Source organism: Hirsutella rhossiliensis, assembly GCF_020360975.1.
Source record: "Hirsutella rhossiliensis strain HR02 chromosome Unknown scaffold00004, whole genome shotgun sequence".
NCBI lineage: Eukaryota > Fungi > Ascomycota > Sordariomycetes > Hypocreales > Ophiocordycipitaceae > Hirsutella > Hirsutella rhossiliensis.
Genome location: NW_025408670.1, coordinates 4,893,469 through 4,911,472, shown reverse-complemented (window position 1 = coordinate 4,911,472; position 18,004 = coordinate 4,893,469). Strand labels below are relative to the sequence as shown.

The 18,004-nt window shown below is 58.0% G+C and overlaps 8 protein-coding genes across 8 annotated transcripts; 3 read left to right on the top strand and 5 right to left on the bottom strand.

Moving 5' to 3' along the window:
* Window positions 1–353: 353 nt before the first annotated feature.
* Window positions 354–3,329, top strand: HRG_04801 (uncharacterized protein; the record flags this gene model as incomplete). Its single annotated transcript, XM_044863272.1, has 5 exons — window positions 354–838; window positions 899–2,402; window positions 2,457–2,460; window positions 2,515–2,544; window positions 2,590–3,329. 5 exons carry the CDS (start codon window positions 354–356, stop codon window positions 3,327–3,329), a joined length of 2,763 nt encoding a protein of 920 aa, XP_044721886.1.
* A 641-nt stretch (window positions 3,330–3,970) lies between these two features.
* On the bottom strand, window positions 3,971–7,060 carry HRG_04800 (DNA polymerase family B domain-containing protein; the record flags this gene model as incomplete). Its single annotated transcript, XM_044863271.1, has 1 exon — window positions 3,971–7,060. One exon carries the CDS (start codon window positions 7,058–7,060, stop codon window positions 3,971–3,973), a length of 3,090 nt encoding a protein of 1,029 aa, XP_044721885.1.
* A 478-nt stretch (window positions 7,061–7,538) lies between these two features.
* Window positions 7,539–9,193, bottom strand: HRG_04799 (DNA polymerase family b, exonuclease domain-containing protein; the record flags this gene model as incomplete). The annotated part of the gene is made up of 4 exons (XM_044863270.1): window positions 7,539–7,583; window positions 7,646–8,260; window positions 8,321–8,904; window positions 8,959–9,193. The coding sequence occupies 4 exons, from the start codon at window positions 9,191–9,193 to the stop codon at window positions 7,539–7,541; spliced, it is 1,479 nt and encodes a 492-aa protein (XP_044721884.1).
* Window positions 9,194–9,562: 369 nt separating this feature from the next.
* HRG_04798 (pre-mRNA splicing prp18-interacting factor domain-containing protein) lies at window positions 9,563–10,954 on the top strand (the record flags this gene model as incomplete). The annotated part of the gene is made up of 1 exon (XM_044863269.1): window positions 9,563–10,954. The coding sequence occupies one exon, from the start codon at window positions 9,563–9,565 to the stop codon at window positions 10,952–10,954; it is 1,392 nt and encodes a 463-aa protein (XP_044721883.1).
* Window positions 10,955–11,295: 341 nt separating this feature from the next.
* HRG_04797 (s4 domain-containing protein) lies at window positions 11,296–12,009 on the bottom strand (the record flags this gene model as incomplete). The annotated part of the gene is made up of 3 exons (XM_044863268.1): window positions 11,296–11,707; window positions 11,767–11,865; window positions 11,945–12,009. The coding sequence occupies 3 exons, from the start codon at window positions 12,007–12,009 to the stop codon at window positions 11,296–11,298; spliced, it is 576 nt and encodes a 191-aa protein (XP_044721882.1).
* Window positions 12,010–12,407: 398 nt separating this feature from the next.
* HRG_04796 (ribosomal protein l21e domain-containing protein) lies at window positions 12,408–13,078 on the top strand (the record flags this gene model as incomplete). The annotated part of the gene is made up of 4 exons (XM_044863267.1): window positions 12,408–12,443; window positions 12,498–12,565; window positions 12,618–12,665; window positions 12,748–13,078. The coding sequence occupies 4 exons, from the start codon at window positions 12,408–12,410 to the stop codon at window positions 13,076–13,078; spliced, it is 483 nt and encodes a 160-aa protein (XP_044721881.1).
* A 797-nt stretch (window positions 13,079–13,875) lies between these two features.
* Window positions 13,876–16,341, bottom strand: HRG_04795 (anaphase-promoting complex subunit 5 domain-containing protein; the record flags this gene model as incomplete). Its single annotated transcript, XM_044863266.1, has 3 exons — window positions 13,876–15,382; window positions 15,434–15,527; window positions 15,582–16,341. The coding sequence occupies 3 exons, from the start codon at window positions 16,339–16,341 to the stop codon at window positions 13,876–13,878; spliced, it is 2,361 nt and encodes a 786-aa protein (XP_044721880.1).
* Window positions 16,342–17,103: 762 nt separating this feature from the next.
* HRG_04794 (cytochrome c oxidase subunit VIa domain-containing protein) lies at window positions 17,104–17,837 on the bottom strand (the record flags this gene model as incomplete). Its single annotated transcript, XM_044863265.1, has 5 exons — window positions 17,104–17,149; window positions 17,256–17,263; window positions 17,325–17,484; window positions 17,593–17,617; window positions 17,687–17,837. 5 exons carry the CDS (start codon window positions 17,835–17,837, stop codon window positions 17,104–17,106), a joined length of 390 nt encoding a protein of 129 aa, XP_044721879.1.
* Window positions 17,838–18,004: the final 167 nt, after the last annotated feature.

Here is an 18,004-nt window from a genome sequence, read left to right as displayed (position 1 = left end):
CTCTTCACCAGCTGTAGGTACCGTGCCATCCCTCCCTCCTTCTCCCCCTTCCCCTACCATCAACCTATCCTACCCAACCTCACGCACGATTCCGCCGCCCCTCGAAATCGTTTCGCCACTTGAGGTGCGTTCCCAAGGCATGGGATGCACGGCGCCGTTCCTTCTCTGCGAGGCTCCCCTTTGTTCGTCGTCGGCCCCGCCACTCGCCTCGTCTCTGTGTCCTTTATGCCGCCCGTTCCTCTCGCGCTTCCTGTCGCCGTCGAGCAGACAGCTAGCTGCTGGCCGAGCACCCGCTCCCGCCCCGGGCTACCCCCGACGGTAGCACGACTCCTTGCCCGCCAGTCTCGACGGTCATGGGTGGCTTGACGGCGATTCTAGTGGCCTACGTTGTGGGAGGCGTCACCTTCATCCCTCTCGTGCTCGCCGTCGTCTTCGCCCACGGCTTCTATACGCTCCCCCATCGCCACGATGTCGTCGCCGGCCCCAACAACGAGTATGTCGAGGGCGGCATCCTCCAGCCTGGAGATGACAAGGCACCCCTCGAGGCGGCGCGGAAGGCTGTCGCCTCGGAGCCCAAGGCGCGTGCGAATCGAGACCTGGAGGTGGCCGCTGGCTACTTTGCCGTGTGCCGCGAATACACGCCCATGGGCATCAACGCCAAGCCCATAGAGCGCTCGACTCCCCTGGGCTCGACCACGGTGGCCCCCACGAGCCCCAGCGTCTACCAGACAATGTACAGGAGCATCTTTGATCGGAAGCCGGCCTCTGGCGCCCAGGACCTTAATGGCTTGAGCCAGAGGCCCAAAAAGGCCGGCAACGTCTTCTACGTTGTGCTTCGGTGAGTAAAGCTGCCTTGGCTCCCGGAGCGCATCCGCCGACTCTGGCTGACCCATCCAAGACACGGACACCTTATGCTGTTCGACGACGAGGAGCAGCTCGAAGTACGACACGTCATTTCGCTGGCACATCACGATATCAGCATATACTCGGGAGGAGACGCAACTCCAGAGGGCGAGTTGTTTATCAAACGCAACGCCCTGTGTCTGTCGCGCAAGCCTGACGGGATAGACCAGACACCCGATAGCCATGTCTCCAAGCCCTTTTACCTCTTTTCCGAGAACTGCTCAGCAAAGGAAGACTTTTATTTTGCCTTGTTGAAGAACCAGGAGCAGACATTTGGCTTCGACGCCTCGGCACCCAAGCCTAAGCAGTTTGATGTCAAGAATATCATCTCGTTGGTCCAGAGATTGCACTCCTCCGAGGACCACGTTCACTCGCGATGGCTCAACGCCGTGCTCGGCCGGCTTTTCCTGGCCGTCTACAAGACACGCGACCTTGAAAACTTCATTCGCGACAAGATCACCAACAAGATATCCCGCGTCAAGCGCCCATCGTTCCTCACCAACATTACCATCCAGGGGATCGATACCGGAGAGGCAGCACCGTGCTTCACAAACCTCAAGCTCAAAGACCTGACCGTCGAGGGCGAGTGCGTGGTGGAGGCGGACGTCAGGTATACAGGCAACTTTCGCATCCAGGTCGGGGCCACGGTCAAGATCGACCTCGGGGCCAGGTTCAAGGCCCGCGAGGTGAACCTGGTTCTGGCCGTGCTCCTGAAGCGTGTTGAAGGCCACGTCCTCTTTAAGATAAAAGCGCCCCCCTCTAACAGGCTCTGGTTCTCCTTCCAGACCATGCCCAAAATGGAGATGGCCATCGAACCCATTGTGAGCTCGAGACAGATCACGTATACGGTAATTCTCCGCCAGATTGAGAACCGAATCAAGGAGGTCTTTGCCGAGACACTCGTGCTGCCGTTTTGGGACGACGTCCCCTTCTTCCGTACCGAGCATAAGCGATGGAGAGGCGGCATATTTGAGAGCGACGACGCTCTCGAATCGTCAGCCGACGCCGATGCCTCGGCAGATCAGCCTAGCGAGGAGGCCCCCGTGGCCCATCGCCCCGATGAGAATGCCCATGTTATCAACGAAACCCCGCCGCCGCTGGAGAAAAGCCACAGTCTGCCTGTGCTGGAGAGGCAGCAGGAGAGAACAGGGCTCTTCGGCAGGAAGCTGGGTAAGAATGAGAACAACAGCACGACATCGGTCGTCTCAACCGGCGTGGACGCCAAGGCATCCAGCACCAGTCCGTTGCGCTCGCCGAGCATTCTCAAGAACTCGACAGACCCCATCGTGGGCACCGAGACCGCGCACGCCGACCTCTTCAAGCCATCTTCCTCGCCACCTGACCACGCCACACATTTCATGGCCGCATTGCACTCGCGGTCCCAAGACATCCTGCCAGTGACCACTCCTACGGGCTCACCGGTCAAGGCCAAACAGTCGGCCAAGATTTCGAAGCAACACTCCAACAAGGATAGAGGAGATGGCGAGAAAAGCGACGACGTGAACGCCCACCCCGTACCTCGTGGACGTCGAAACACTGCGTCTTCTGCCGAGTCCAGTTTGTACGGCGACACACCAAACGTCGAGTCTCCGACGCAGTCCTCCCCAGCAGGCTCGTTAAAGAACCAGACAGGGACACTGGGTCGGGGCTTCTTTTTACGGCGCGAAAACTCCAACGCTACGACAGCCTCGACGGAGTCTTCCAATGGAGAGGTGAAGAGAGGCACGCTCGCCGCCGTTACCAATGCCGCCGCGCAGGCTAGGCAATGGGGCTGGAACGCAATCCAGCGACAGAAAGACGCCAAGCGTGGCGACGAAAAGGTCACCCAGGTCGACCTCAGCCAGCCCATGGGCCGAGGCCAGCCGCTCCCGCCACCTGGAGTCCCCTTGCCAGGTCCCACCAATGGCAGTACGAGAATTGTGCCCGTGGCTGCGCCCAAGCGCAAGCTCACAGCGGAACAAGCGTTCGCGGAGGCCCACGAGACGGACAAAGAACAAGAGCCCCGTCCTGTGCCGCCATCGTCTTTGCCGCAGAACAGGAGGCGCGGGGCCAGCCCAGAGCAGATGGGGAGCAATGAGCAGAAGATGCTGGTCGTGGCAGCGCCAGATGATTCCCAGCCTGGAACACCGCATAAAGAAATGCGGCTGGACGACGGGGGCTCTTGGGCAGGCATCACTGCCGTCATCGGGGAAGAACCGGTATTGACGCCAGAATCCCTCAAGGGCCGTTCGACGGGCAAGTGCGAGGCGTCTCTGCTGGATGTCAAGGTGGCGCCGGCAAGTCCGCTCATCGCCTTGCCAGCAGCGGCAGCTGCTGTCGTTGACGACGACGATGACTTCTCCGGGTGGATGGAGGACGACATTTTGGATGAGGAACAGCATGATGGCGATAGATTGCCAGCCGCCGTCGTTGGCAGTGTTCAATAGTGCACGGAAGGGCTTGGGGTTCACTCTAGAATGGGCATCGCCATGTATGGCTGAGTACGGCTGTTTAGGGCCCGGCATTGGTGAACGGCATGGTGGTTCTTTTTTTACGAGAGGGCAAACGGAGGAAGTTTGGAATCCATCCACTTTTGATAGCGGGCGCAGGGCGTTTTATGGCATGGCACGGGGTGGCCAAGAGGGGATGCGAGTCTCCAGACGCGGGCTTTACTTGGGTGCCGAGACAGGCTAGGAGGAGCACGTATGAAGACATCAATTTACAATGATTCTCTTTGTATTTTTGCCCTTCAAGTATTGCCGTCTGCCAGAGACCAAACCTTGAGGTATTTGGCCACAACGTGTCAATCACCCTGGTTTTCCCAGCGCGCAATCAGTCTGGCAGCCAGTCAAGCAATCGATGCACGCGCTGTTGGCCAAACAGGAGTGCTCTTTCTTTCTTTCAGCGTGAGGGCATGACGAGACATGGCGGACTGGCTTGCTGCCCGAGTCCGTCGACGACAGGATCCATTTCTGCTCCGTTCACCCCGCTGTATCCAACCTCCATGTCCGCGCCATGCTCGCTGGGCGGTCATAGTCGTCATAAACATCATGATATTCGTCGCCGACATCATCCAGTCTTGATTCCCTCACCAGTCCAACGCAGCCGCCCTGTCCGCGGCATCGACGAGCCCGCGAATAGCAGGCGCCGCCGAGGCGACGGCGCCGGCGAGCTTGGTGCGCTGCCTCATGCGCGACCAGAAGACGGGGCAGTCCTTGGAGTCGCAGGGGAAAGCGCCGCCGTCGTCGCCGGGGTCGAGGGGCCCGAGCCCGGCGCAGGTGCGGCAGACGGCGACGAGGTCGCGCAGGCGGCGCTGCTCGGCGGCGAGGCGCGTCTGCAGGGCGAGCAGCGAGGCGGGGGCGTCGGCGCGGCAGGCGAGGCATAGCGGGGAGAGGAGGGCCTGGGCGTCGCTGCCGTTGTCGTCGGCGACAAACTTTGCATTGCAGACGAGGCAGTGCGTCGAGCGCATGTACGACTCGAGCGTCGGCCTCTTGCCCGCGCGGCCATTGTTGCCCACGCCGCCGCCGCTGCCGCCGCCGCCGACACCGCCCGCGGCCGCGTGGTGGATGCGCTGCACCTTTGGCATCTCGTCGTACCACTGCCGCACGTTGGCGCCGACCAGGTTGAAGATGCGCTCGAGCGGGGGGATGAGGTTCTTCGAGATGTAGTACTCGGCGTCGAGCTGCCAGTGCGGGTTGGCCAGCAGCTCCTCGGGCGCGACGCACCGGTCAATCAGCCGCGCGCCCGGCGCCCCCGTGATGACCACGTAAGGCACCCGCTCGCCGTACTGCGGCTCGGCCCGCGCGTCCTCGAGCATCTTCCGCGTGCTGATGAGCGCCCCGGCCGGCGGCGGGCCCTTGTCCGAGTAGGTGCCCAGCCGCACCTCGCGCGCGAAGCAAAAGTCCTGCACCGACACGGCCCCGCGCATCATCTTGTCGCACTGCGACTGGAAGTAGGCCTTGACCTGGCTCAGGTCCGCCGTCTCGAACAGCAGCCGCAGCGCCTTTTCCTCAATCTTCTGCTCCGCCGGCGTGCCGTCCCGGCGCACCGTCTCGATGCCCTTGGCGTCAAAGTCGGGCTTCTCCTGCTCCCTGCTCTCGTACTTGTACCCGACGTAGCGCTTCTTGGCCAGCAGGACGCAGGGATGGTAGACCTTTTCAAACTTGAGCTTGACCGGCCGCGGGTTCATCTCGGTAACCGCCTTGGCCATTTCCTCGCCAATCTCAAACGCCTGGTCTCGCGTCCGGCCCTTCAAGTACACAAAGAGGCTGTCCGTGTCGCCGTAGACAACCTCGGCGCCCCAGCGTTCCACCGAGTGAATGTACGCAATGGCCCGCTCCAGCGTTTCGCGCCCCGTCTGCACAATGCTGTCCGCAATCTCGGAGCAGGGCATCCGGCCGGAAAAGGACGCCGACGTGTAGCCGTACGTGACGTTGGCCAAGAGTTTCAGGGCGAGCTGGCGGTTGTTCAACAGCTGTTGCAGGGTCTTGTCGTGCTTGTCCTTTTTCATGCCGCTCTTGACCATGACTCTTGTCTCCAAAATCTCCGTCAACATCTTGGCCAGCAGCGACTTGCGAATCTCCGCCTTGACATACATCATGCCGTTGGGCGCAATGTTGATGTACTCCTGCAAGAGGAGTAGCAACCCTTGTTGGCGGCTGTACTCGGAAAAGCCCATCTTGTTGGTGCCGCGCCAGTCCTTGATTCGGCCCAAGAACGTAGAGTAGCAGTAGTTGTACGCAATCATGACGCTCGGATACAGGCTCTGGAAATCCAGCACGAGAAGAGGGCTGTTGTAAAACGCGCTCTGTGGCTCCATGACGAGCGGCAGGCACTCGAGCGCGTTCTGCCCGCCGACCTGCTTCTTGCTGGGCGACACGAGGAGGAAGTTTTCAGGCTTCGCAATCCTGAACATGATGGACTCGACTTTGAACTGCGAGCCACGGGAGAAGACGGAGAAGAAGTCGACGCCGAGCAGCCTTGCCTGCTCGCTGGTCCTTGGGATCAGCTCATTGGCTTCCAGAATCCGAATGTCCAATCGGGTCCGCGTTCGGTAATATCGCAGGAGCTTGCTCAAGTCCCTGGCCTTCCCGCTCTTGTACCATTGTGTGAGCGTCTTCCACGAGTAGTGAGGGACCCTGGTATGGAGAAGATGCCACGCGACGTTTTCCATGGTATACTGAAGAAGATTCAGCTCATTCTGCATCGCTCTCCATATGTTGACCATGTGTCTGCCCGTAATGCGAATGGTGGATGTCGTGTTGAAGCCCCAGCGGTCAGTGTTCTTTCCAAACCGGCCGTGAGAGTCGGACTTCATGCGGGAAAGCTCGTCACACAGGTTGTAATCGTATTTGCATCTTGCCCTCTCAATCAAGTAGCCCCACGAGCCACTGTGAACCTCGAAGCCCGTCAAAACATCTGGATCAAACGTCCTCACCACCTCGACCACGCGAATCATGACATCAAGCTCAGAGCCTTCTTCGACAACCTCGGCCCTGGTGCACGGTGGCATCTTCCGCATGGCCGAATCATCGCCAGAGAGCGCAATCATTCCATAATGGAGGGCATTTGCCGATTCCTGGGTGTTCAGCATCTTCTCGTCCGACTTGCATGCCCAGAATATGCACTGGATCTCGTCTTCCTCGGGGTTGGGAACGAACTTTCCCCGGGTGTTGACATGAACCTCGAGGCTCATGGTGCTCATGTACTGAACTTCATGCTCGACGCTTGTCGACTTCCGCTTCTGTGTGTACTTGAATCCGTGCTTGTTCTTGGGCGTTGGGCCGCAGATTTGCGACAACCACGCCGCCGGGCGTGCCACAGTCCCACGACGCTCCTCGACCTTCTTTTCAAGGGCGTCCCTCTTCTCGTCATGCCAATCCACCACACTCCGACGACTGGGCGGTGGCTGAGCAAATTCCCAGCTCCTCCAGCTGCACTCGCGTCGCTGCCGGTCTTGTTCTTGTTCAAGGCCGGCTCTTCTCAGGACGGGGTCTTGTTTGAAGCCAGCAACTGCTGGAGACGACCCAGTTACTTCAAAGGGTGGGAGAAACGGCACCGTGTTGCTATCGAGTCGATATTCCCGCCCAGCATATTCGCGGTTCCGCTCTGGCACGTCCTTTTCTTCACCGTAGAACGCATCCTGGTAGATGATATCGGGCAGGCTGTGTTCCTTCATGCTGCTGCATTCCGCTCTGCTCGGAGGCTGAAGCGCAAAGACGAGAGCCGGGCGATTCGAGAAATTGGTAGGCGCGTTTCGAATTTTGGCGGCTTGAGCTGGGGAAGTAAGGTGGTCCGAGGACAATAGGGACAGTACCGAGAGTTGAGAGCCGGCGTGGCCCTGGTCTGCCAGAAGAGCGTTTCTGCCAAGAGACACCTGTTTACTGTTCATGGCTTCGTCGCTCCGCTGACTGGCAGATAGCTGGCTATTCTGGCTGATGTGCAACTTGTTGCTTGCATCCAGATGATCTTTGACAATCGCATAGCTAAGGGTCTGATTCGGAGCAGCTGTCCCGGCAGAGGAGCCATGGCGACTTGTGGCAGAGACTGGTTTTGCTTCATGACGAGCTCGAGGCTCAGATTGCTCGTCACCAGACTGTCCCACACGCAGGCCGTACGCTGCGTTGTCTTTGATACCCAGAGAACGTGGCTCTTTTCTAGGCCGTTTCCAAGAGGAACTGGGAGTAGAAGCGCTTGACCTCCTGCGCTTCAGCTGATCCCGTGCTGAAGATGTCAGGTTGTCCGTGATTTTGACTCTGCCAACCAGACCCTCATCTTCGGCCGCTTCTAGCAGCGCTGCAGACACCGGCATCGTCGGCAGTCGTTTTGTCTTGAGCATGCTCAGACAGATTCCCGGTATTTGCAGGTAGGATTGGGGCTCATGCGCGCCCATTAAAGCCCTTTTCCCAGCTTTTATTGAGCCGAGTTGGCCAGCCGTGTCTGCTCTGCGCTCCCATGTTTCATCAAACTCTTCACCGTCAATCAACTCGCCAAGGGCGTCCTGGTCGGAGTCGTCCGGAAAGAATTCATCATTGGCCAGCTGGACTTGGCGAGCTTTTGTCTCGTCCACCTCGATGCTGGATGATACGCCATGGGACGATTGGCTTGGATGCGAAGGTAGACCGAGTGCCGGCATCAGCTTGGAAGGGTACAAGTCCTCCACAGATTGCAGGACGGTATTCACTGCCCTCTCAAGCTCGGTTGATCCGGCAAAGGTATCGAATCCAACCTCTTCGCCGTTGAGATCTGCTTGTTCTCTGTCAACCAGGTCGCGAATGTCGTTGCGGTATTCTTCTTCGTGAATCCATCCTTGAGGCTGGGAATCTCGGGGGTCCGCGGACATTGTGACGAGCACGTCCGGAGGGAAGGGACTCTTGCCCTGCTGCACACGCGGCATTTGTCGTTTTCGTCTCTTCGTCTCGTCCTTCCAAAGGCCCGCCATGCTGTGCACCAACTTCATATCTCCAGGAATAGGAGAAAGACGCTCCACGAAGTCATGATGCAGCTGGCGTTCCCTCACAATCTTCCTGTTGGTGATGTTCTGGACGCAGACGTCCACCTCGATTGAGCAGTGGCTCACACGAGGCAGCGAGGGATCGTCGGTGACACTTTCTGGTGGGATTGACAAGCTGTGCCATAGGTGCGACGAGTTTGACCCCTGCTCTTGCTGAGGAATGGGAGATCGAAACGTGGTCTTGGACGCCTCGAGATAGTCGCAGCCGTACAAGTTGTAGTCGACCATGAACTGGAGAAGATACTGCAAGTGCGCCTCAAAGGGCTGAAACTGTTGCTTCATGATGACTCCCTGTTGAAGAAGATCGGCCAGCCGCGTCATGACAACGGGATTGAACATGTAGACTTTGAGAAAGAACCGGTAGCCCACGTGGAACCCGTAAAAGGGAATGCCCTTGACCAGCGTGATGCGGGCCACGAACTTGGCATTGCCTCCATACTGATCCCGCCGGTAGCTCACGGCAAGGGCATGGTCAATGGAGAGATGAAGACGGTAGATGAAGGCACCGACTGCAGGGCGAGTCAGCCAGACGCAAAGTTCACAACGAAGGGAGCGGAACGAACCTTCTTCTGAAGCCAATCCGCCTCGGTACTCCACGTAAAGGTAGGGAAACGCGCCGTGGACGTGCGCGCAGACCTTTTGGCCAGTTTCCGTAGAACCAAAGATCCGCACCACGGGCACCTTGGGACCCTTGGATGCTTGCGAAGGGCGTACGTCATTGCGCAACTGGGGGTCATAACGCGTTGGTGAGGCCTGGTAGTGATCGATGCAATTCAGCCTGACCCGGAACAGGTCCATGCTTTGCCCCGGATGGCTCCATCAGCACCAGCTCAGAAATCGCCGTCGAAGCATCTCTCCGCGACAAGAGCACCGGTCCGTTCAGGTGGTCAAGCATGCGGACGCCCTGTGGGTCAACGCGTCCGGCAAACTCCGCTCGCTCCGCATCATCACGAGGTCACGTGATGATTAGCATTTCCAATACTGTATGCAGCTTCACGATAACCAGCCGTGCGACTCTGCGCCTGAGCGAAGCGGAGCAACCACCGACACACCAATCCGAACTTCTCCCGGGGTCAGTCATCTCACCACCCGGTGTCATCGCACTCGCTTTCGCTCCTTGTTTGAGCTCGAGTGCAGCTTCTAGACAGTCTCGCCGGTTGCCTCACCATGCCACCGCCACCCCCCCGAAAGCCCCCGTCGGGCGCGGCATCAAAGGAGGAAAACATCTACATCCCATCCTTCATCAGCAAGCGGCCCTTCTACACCGGCGAAGAAGGCGACGATGCCGACTACCTCAAGCATCAGCGACGAGAGGAGAAGACCGAACAGTCATCACAATGGTACGACAGGGGCAGGAAGGCCGGCCCAGCAGCCACAAAGTTCCGAAAGGGAGCTTGCGAGAATTGCGGCGCAATGACGCACAAGGCCAAGGACTGTCTGAGCCGCCCCAGAGCAAAGGGCGCAAAGTGGACGGGCAAGGATATACAAGCCGACGAGGTCATCCAAGACGTCAACCTCGGCTGGGACGCGAAGCGCGATCGTTGGAACGGCTACGATACCAAGGAGTACCGGAATGTGGTCGCGGAGTTCAACCAGATGGAGGAACTGCGTAAGCAAGCGAAGCAGGCGATAGATGACGACGAGGCTGAGGACGAGGGTGACAAGTATGCCGAGGAAAATGACATGAGCAAGCATCAGAGCACGGCAACACGGCAGCTCAGAATAAGAGAAGACACGGCGAAATACCTGCTCAACCTGGACCTCGAATCCGCTAGATACGACCCCAAAACGCGGTCGCTCGTCAACGCTGGCGCAACAGGGGGCAAGTCGGCGGCCGTCTTTGCTGAGGAAGGTTTCTTGAAGTCTTCTGGTGAAGCGGGCGAGTTCGAAAAGGCGCAACATTACGCCTGGGAGACTCAGGAGAAGACTGGCAACACCTCACAGCACTTGCAGGCGAACCCGACTGCAGGCGCATTCTCCAGGAAGAAGGAGCGAGAAGAGACTGAGAGAATGCGGGCAGCCCGCGACGAACTGCTGGCAGACCGGTACGGGCGGGGCGATCAGAAGCTGCTGCCCGCGGCACTGCGCGGCATGATGGTGACCGAGTCGGAGACATTTGTCGAGTACGACGAGGCCGGGCTGATCAAGGGCGCGCCCTTGAAGGCCGCCAAGTCCAAGTACGCCGAGGACGTGCTGACGAACAACCACACGTCGGTCTGGGGAAGCTGGTGGTCCAACTTCAAATGGGGCTACGGATGCTGCCACTCCCTCATCAAGAACAGCTATTGCACAGGGGAGGAGGGCAAGCTAGCTTGGGAAATTGCTGAGCGCCAGCGGACCGGAGCTAATCTTGTCGAGGACGATGCCAATGGGGAAGCGGTCGATGGGCAGGACGCGGCCGGCCAAGACCTGGAAACAACAACAAAGGTCAAGAAGCGCACGCGGGAAGAAATGATGAATGGGGTCACCGAGGCTGAAATGGAGGAGTACCGGCGGAAGAGGACAGCAGCAAATGACCCCATGGCGAAGATACTGGGCAAGGACGAATTATTGACCTAACGGAGACATTCGGGCAAAGCATTAGCGACCAACTTCTCCAGCCGCTTTGTAGAAGCGCACTTTCATCGTTTCAAGCCTTGCATAAATGTCAAGTGAACGTGGAAAGCAGTCGACCGTCATCCATGGTTGGTGCGCGCAAGGTGGCGGCAACTTTCATTTAAGCTCAATAGCCGTGACAAGATGCACATACACGGCATGACAACGTCTTCAGCGTGAAACCATTTCATTTTACCCTCTGGCCAACGCCGCAAGCCGTGACTAGACATCCTATCCCACCAGCGGTACACCAGGACCACCGAGCCAAGATATATGGGAGAACCGCAATGACATGGCTAATGCATTTACTCGTCGTCTTCCTCCTCCTCGCCCTCAGCGCCACCCTCGGCGGCCTTGGCCTTCTTTCTGCGAACACGACCGGGGCGACCGCTGCCAAAGGGCGAGTTCAGGGCGAAGTCGATGTGCTTCTGGGAGTCGAGACGGACGATGAAGGACGGGACGTTGACAATCTGCTTGCCAACGCGGATGTGGCGCTGGCGGATGAGGACACGGGCGTGGTGGATGGACTTGGCGAGGCCGAGCTTGTAGACACAGGTCTGCAGGCGACGCTCCAGGAAATCCTCAATCTTGAGGGCCAGCACGTAATCGAGCTTCATGCGCGACTCGTCGAGCACGCCAACGCGGACCAAACGGCGAATGAGGGCATTGCCTTCGAAAAGACGCTTGGGGTCCTTCTCGTCGAGGGTCAAAAGCTGACTGCGAAGATGGTCAGCATACCATTCCCGCGCTGTCTTTCGTCGTTCCGGGCATCTTACCGGGCAGCTCGACGGATCTTGGACAGAGTCAGACCGACTCGCCAGACCTCACGCTTGTTGCGCAGGCCATACTCTCCGACAAGCTTCAACTCCGAGTCCCTGTTGTATCCCAGTCAGTCTCCCATCACAATCGACTTAAACAGAGACGAGCTCGTGTTCAGTGGCCGGTGATACTGACAGTCGGGCAGCCTCGAAGGGTCTGCGGGGGACACGAGAGGTCTTCGAATACGCGCGAGGAGGCATCCTGGGCGATGTTAATGCTTGCGCTGCAAGAAACTCGGTCGGAAAACTCACTTGGCTTGCTCCTGTGGTGTTGGCTGGAGATGGCTAGTTGCACGGAAGTCTGCAAAAGTTCGTGGTCGCAACTTGTGGGGTGTAATTTTCGCCGACTAGCATCACGTGCAACCTGCCTGCTGAGCCCTAAGAGTCTCGACGCAGGCCGCCAGCAAGAGGGCCCACTAAGCGCACGCACTTGCCCTAGCATCTCGCTGGCGGAGGAGAAAAAAAAGAGGGATTACCTAAGCTCTCAGTCCGAATTCCCACAAGCCTGCAGCACAAACACCACACCCACGACGGAGGATCTAATCATCCACCTCTGCCAAACCTCGATCACGAACCCGCTGTTCGGCAACTAAAACGCGATGGGTCACTCCTACGGAAAGAGAGCGGGCACCCGCGTACGTTGAGCCCCTCGACTGTCGAACCCCGGCCGCATCGCTGACCAGCCGCAGTATGCCTTCAGCAGGAACTTTCGCCAGAAGGGCATGATCGCCCTGAACACGTACCTGAAACAGTACCGGTCGGTGTTTTCGCGACGATTTTGAAGGAAGCAGGCGGCTGATTTGCAGTAGTGTTGGCGACATTGTTGACATCAAGGTCAACGGTGCGGTTCAGAAGGGGTAAGAGTGCTCGAGATCTCCTTGGCCTCCTGCTGGACTTGGAAAGGCCATTGCAAGGACGCCGCGGCTAACAATCGACAAGCATGCCCTACAAGGTCTACCACGGCAAGACTGGTGTCGTCTACAACGTCACCAAGAGCGCCGTTGGTGTCATCATCTACAAGAAGGTGTGGCACCGATACATCGAGAAGCGCATCAACGTCAGGATCGAGCACATCCAGCCCTCCCGGTCGCGTGAGGACTTCCTGAAGCGCGTCAAGTCCAACGCCGAGGCCAAGAAGAAGGCCCGCGTCGAGGGCATCACCGTCCAAGTCAAGCGCCAGCCTCTCCAACCCCGCGAGGCACGAACAGTTTCCCTGACCGACAACCCCCCCGAGACCGTCACCCCTCTGCCTTACGAGACCACGATTTAAGAAGAGTCCTTGGGCGGAGTGTATGGTGGCTTGCTTCTTGTTTCTTGTGGTGTTGCGTCCGGATGGGAAAGATCTCAGCATGGCAGGGTCTGCATTTTGATGTCCATAGGGAATGAGACTCAAGGTGACAACTACTTGCGATGACGCGCTAGCGTCCCAGATGGTACCCCGCGTTCCGTTCATCCTTCAAGCTCATGTCCGTCGGAGGAAGAGATACCAGGTCGCCGGTCGAAGACACGGACAGATGGCCGGTCGGGCGCCTCGGTTGCCCGGCTCGGGCCGAGTCCTTGCGCCACAGCCGTCGTCTGAAGCGGACCAATGTCTACGAGACCGCTGATAGCAAAGTCAACTTTTATTCTTGGGTATATCAAGCTCTACTCTAGGGTTGTCCACTTCCAGCTCGATACTCCGAACAAAGACAGGACCCTCTCTACCTATGCCGAGGGACACGTAGACCGGACTCATGACTGTAAAAAAACAACGACCCTTTGCTCAGCAGTCAATATCCACTTTGACCGATTGCACGCGGATCGACTGCTTTTTACCGGCTTGCCTCTTAGCTGGTACTGTCCCCAAGCCTATAGTTCTAAGAACGTGACTGCGGTATAGCACCGGCAAAGGTTTGCAGCCAGCCAGGCAAACAGAGAAGCAGGCAGCTCTCAGTTCTTCCGATGCAGTTACTGGCAGCAACGGTTGCGACAACGGAGATTTGCGTGCAATTGGGCAAATGGTACTCAAGAATCATTCCTCGTCATGTGCTGAACCCTACTCAGGGCCTCGACTCCCTCTGTCGTGGCTCACCTCAAGCCCTGCCTCAACGCCACCGCTCTGGCTAGTAGCTCATTATAGGCCGCAGTATAGTCTGTCGACAACGCAACATCTCCCGTCATCCTCATAATCGCGGCTCTCTTGGCCATCGTCTCGCACTGGCGCTCAATGTCCTCGACAGCCGAGTAGTGATCAAACGCCTTCTGCAGCGCCCCCATTGCCCTCGTCATGTACTCGGTCCGCTTGCTCGACCTAGGCTGCATGGTCCCCGCGAGGCCCATGTTGGCGTCGGCGAGGAACGAATACAGCTGCGCGGCGACGTCTAGCACACCGCATTCAAGGGCCCGCGGAAGCACAGCGACAAGCAGCTGGGCGGCGGCGTCGAATTCCGCGAGTGATACCAAGATGTTGGAGACGGCGCCAATAGCCTGCCACAGACAGGGAATCAGCCGTGCCCGCCAAGCAATGTTGGCGGCCCGAACGGCCGTCGAGAAGGCCCTCTGCGGCCGTCCACACTTGTCCAGGAGCGAGACTTTGAGCAAGAGTAACTTGACACGGAGGGCAATGTCTCTGTTTTCGTCTTGGAGTTTGAGAGTCAGCCGATTCACCTCTTCAAAGGCCGCCTGGAGATCACCTCTTCGCGAGAGATAGTCAATGTGCATCGAGTCGATCAAAAAGGCCATATCTGGCTCAAGGTCGTCCACCTTGGACTGCAGGAGCTGGTCCAGTAGCTGCCTGGCGCCATCCAGATTGTTGTGGTGGAGGTCCTTTTTGAGTTTGATGATGCCCCTGTATTTATGCCAGTACTGGCTCGGCTTCCAGGAGCGAAGTGAGTTTTGATCCAAGCCGTCAAGTTTTTCCAGGCCTTCGTCGTACTTTCCGCGTTCTGCGAGTGCAAGGGCGATGCGACACGTGTGCTTGAGCTCGTCATCAAAGACTGAATGCCGCGCGTGGCACCGCAAGAATGTGTCGGAGGTGAGAGAAGACAAATGCGCCAGCCCGAGCCGGTTCCACAGCGCTGCGTACAAAGATAGCTGAGAGCCAAACATGCTCTTCAAGTTTCGCTCAACGATGATCTGCGAGCTCCGCACCAAATATTCAAGTGAAGTCGCCACCGAGTCTCCGTTGATGAGAGCGACTTTGGCCTCGCTGAGAAGCACGGAGCTCCACAGCGTCCACATTCCACTCTCTTTTGCCTTGACGCGGAGGAAGGCCAGGCTCTCTTTTCCAGTCCCCAGCAGGCTGTTCGACTCCAGGTCGCGCACGAGGTCCGGATGAGCGCGACCGAAGTGGAAGAGCCAGTTCAGGGCAAAGTTGAGGCAAGTCATGTCTCGATTTTCTCGCGCCGTGGACACAGTCTCGAGCATGGCGGACACGGCTTCTTGGTGACACCCGAAGTCTGCTTGGAGGACAGCCAAATTCATGAGGGCGTACTGATAAAAGAGTCGATCGCGATGCTGCATGGTGTAGTCAAAGTATCGATGTAGGTAGTCAAAGGCTGTGGTGTAGTCTCCCGCTCTCCAAGCATCAAGGAAGCTGCTCCATTGTCAATGACAAGTATGGGAAACCGAGACTGGAGATAACAACCTGAGGTAATGCGTGAGGCTTGGCACCAGAAAGCTATCCCGAAGCAGATCCTGAAACTGATGGCGAATTTCCAGGGGGATCCTGTTGCCGAATTCTGGAAGACCACTATTAGAGCGACGGGTAGAACTGTCGGGGCACAGCCACTTACTTTGCATCTGCTCGATCTGAAACTCGAGGAGAACCTCAATGTCGTCGGTGCTCACAGGGATAGTGCCGCTCTCGTCACCGGTGAGCATGTCTCCGTACGCAACCGCGGCCAACGCAGTAACGCCTTTCAGGTTCCACTCCTCCTTCTCCCCAAGCAGCAAAACATTATCGAAGCTGAGACGGCCGAAGGCGGGATTCTTGCGTCTCAGATATTGGGCTGTTGGCTGTCGGTACCTCACAAAGTCCCTCCACAGCTCCGTGCAATCGTGAAACCTCAGGCGCTGGAACTCGAGGCGCGCCCTGCGGACAAAGGCTCCAAATGGGGAGTTTCGTGACAGCTTCACCTTGCTGTCTTGCTGGTGAGACTCATCGTCGTCCGATCGGCGGCGCGCTTCCTTGGGGTTCGACAGCAACATCGAGATTCTCTCAAAGAAGCTGTGGAGGGCATCCAGAGAATTGATGTCCCAGAGCTTGGTGAGGAATTGGTCCCACAGCGTCCTCCCCGGCATGCCCATGAGAAAGGGATAGGTGCCGAGCAGCCTCTCGAAATCCTTGACAGTGATGACGAGACCAACTGTGCGCTCTGCCTTGCTCCATCGCATTTCTGGCGTCGGAGACGAGCCGGCGTGGCCATGGTCCAGGATATGTGACGTGACGAACGAGAGCACCGGCAGTACCGCGTCGCTCGGGACAGCCTCCTCCGTGTAGAGCTCAATGAGGGCGAGGAGGCCGATTTTGGCCGGGTTGAGGTATCGAGCCATGGCCACAACAGGCGCTCACTCTGTAAGCCTAGCAGGGTCTGGTTCCCGTCAATACAGCAGTCGCAGTGTGAGATGCAGTGCAGTCCCGTCGGCGTGAAGGACTGAAGCCATGAAATATGGGCGCAGCCGCAGTTATTCTCTGCTTTTGCTCAGTGTTTGCGATTGGAGACGCGGTCAAGGCCGAAGAGGAAGACGTCTGCCGACCACGGTTGACAAAGGACTGGTCCGCCCATTGGAGAGAGAGTGCGCCGCTGGTCTGGCACCGTTTGTTTCTCGATGTCGAGCCGGAGACGCGTTCCTTCCCTCGGTCGCCAACTCGCCATCGCGGCCGGGTATTCTTCGGTAAGCGATGAGTTGCCGATGATGCAATTGCCGCAGCACACCCAACAGCCAGCGATTTACATGACCGGGAGAGCAATTGAACGCGCAAATCACGTCTCTGAGACTTTGGAAACTTTACTTCTTCTGAACGAGGTGTGATAGAAATCGGCTGCGGCTCGTCCACCGCGAGCATTGGGCGTACTCGGTAGGACGCATGCTTCCTTGGGCCGTCGATCAAGAGATACGGACAAGACAATAAGCAACCAAGACGAGACTGAGATCAAATAAACAATTACCACATCACGGCAGCGAGGTTCACATGGCATGCGCATATATTAGGGTCAGGTTTCAATTCGACAAACGGAACCGTATAGGGGTCTCTCCGACTGGGTGGGTGTCGGTCAGAGGCCAACTGGAACCACTCCGGCTTCAAAGTCCACTTTACGCAACCTTGTCCTTGTTGTGGTAGTTGACCTTCTCGTTCCAGCTGATGCAGACCGTTAGCAACCAGATGATCCAAGAGAACGGCGGCAAACTCCTGGGGCTGTCGAACTCCGCGACACACGGCCTGGCGTCAGATAGTCGGTACTTACAATAGGGTCTATCACTCCGTTAGTGGTCAAAGAATCCTTCGTCACACAAGACATGCTGCCGTGGCTCACCTTGTCACCATCACCCCATTGGTAGTTCTTGGTGCGAATGTTCTGGTAGGGGTACTCGGTGCGCTCCTCAAGAGGGGGCATGTGCGACCAGTGCTCCCAATGAGCCTCCCACAGGTAGTAAGCGTTGGCTCCGGCGAGGACGAGGCAGGGGATGACGCCGCTTCGGCATTAGTTAGTCTTGGGTTTCCTCAGAATCATGGCAGCGTTGCCCAGGTTGACCTCGATTTCGACCTCGATAATTCGCTCGGGCGGGGACGGGACGACATACTAGATGGAAATTTTCCTCCAAAGCTCTGGGTCCAGTCAGTCAGTGTGCGCTCTGCTCTGCCCGCAGCGTCGGCCAGCAAGTCTAGCCCACTTACCTGTCGTCCCACTGGCGTGGTCTTTGATGTGCTGACGCTCCTTGATGAACTCGTTCTCGGTCGACGAGCTCGCAAGGCGTCGCTGGGCAGGGGCGCGCAGCTGCGCAGCAAAGCGCGAAGCGACTCGGGCGGTTTGTCGCGTGGCGAACATGGTTGTCGTGGTATGTCGTCGACGGATTGGCGACTCCGAAGCAGATGAGGTTGGGGTGGATTGCAAGATCAGGTCATTCGGCAGCGCGGAACCAACGAGCCAATCATGGGTGCCTGAATTGCCAGGCGTCAAAGCTCGTGCCGCTCACGTGATATCGCGCTCCGCCC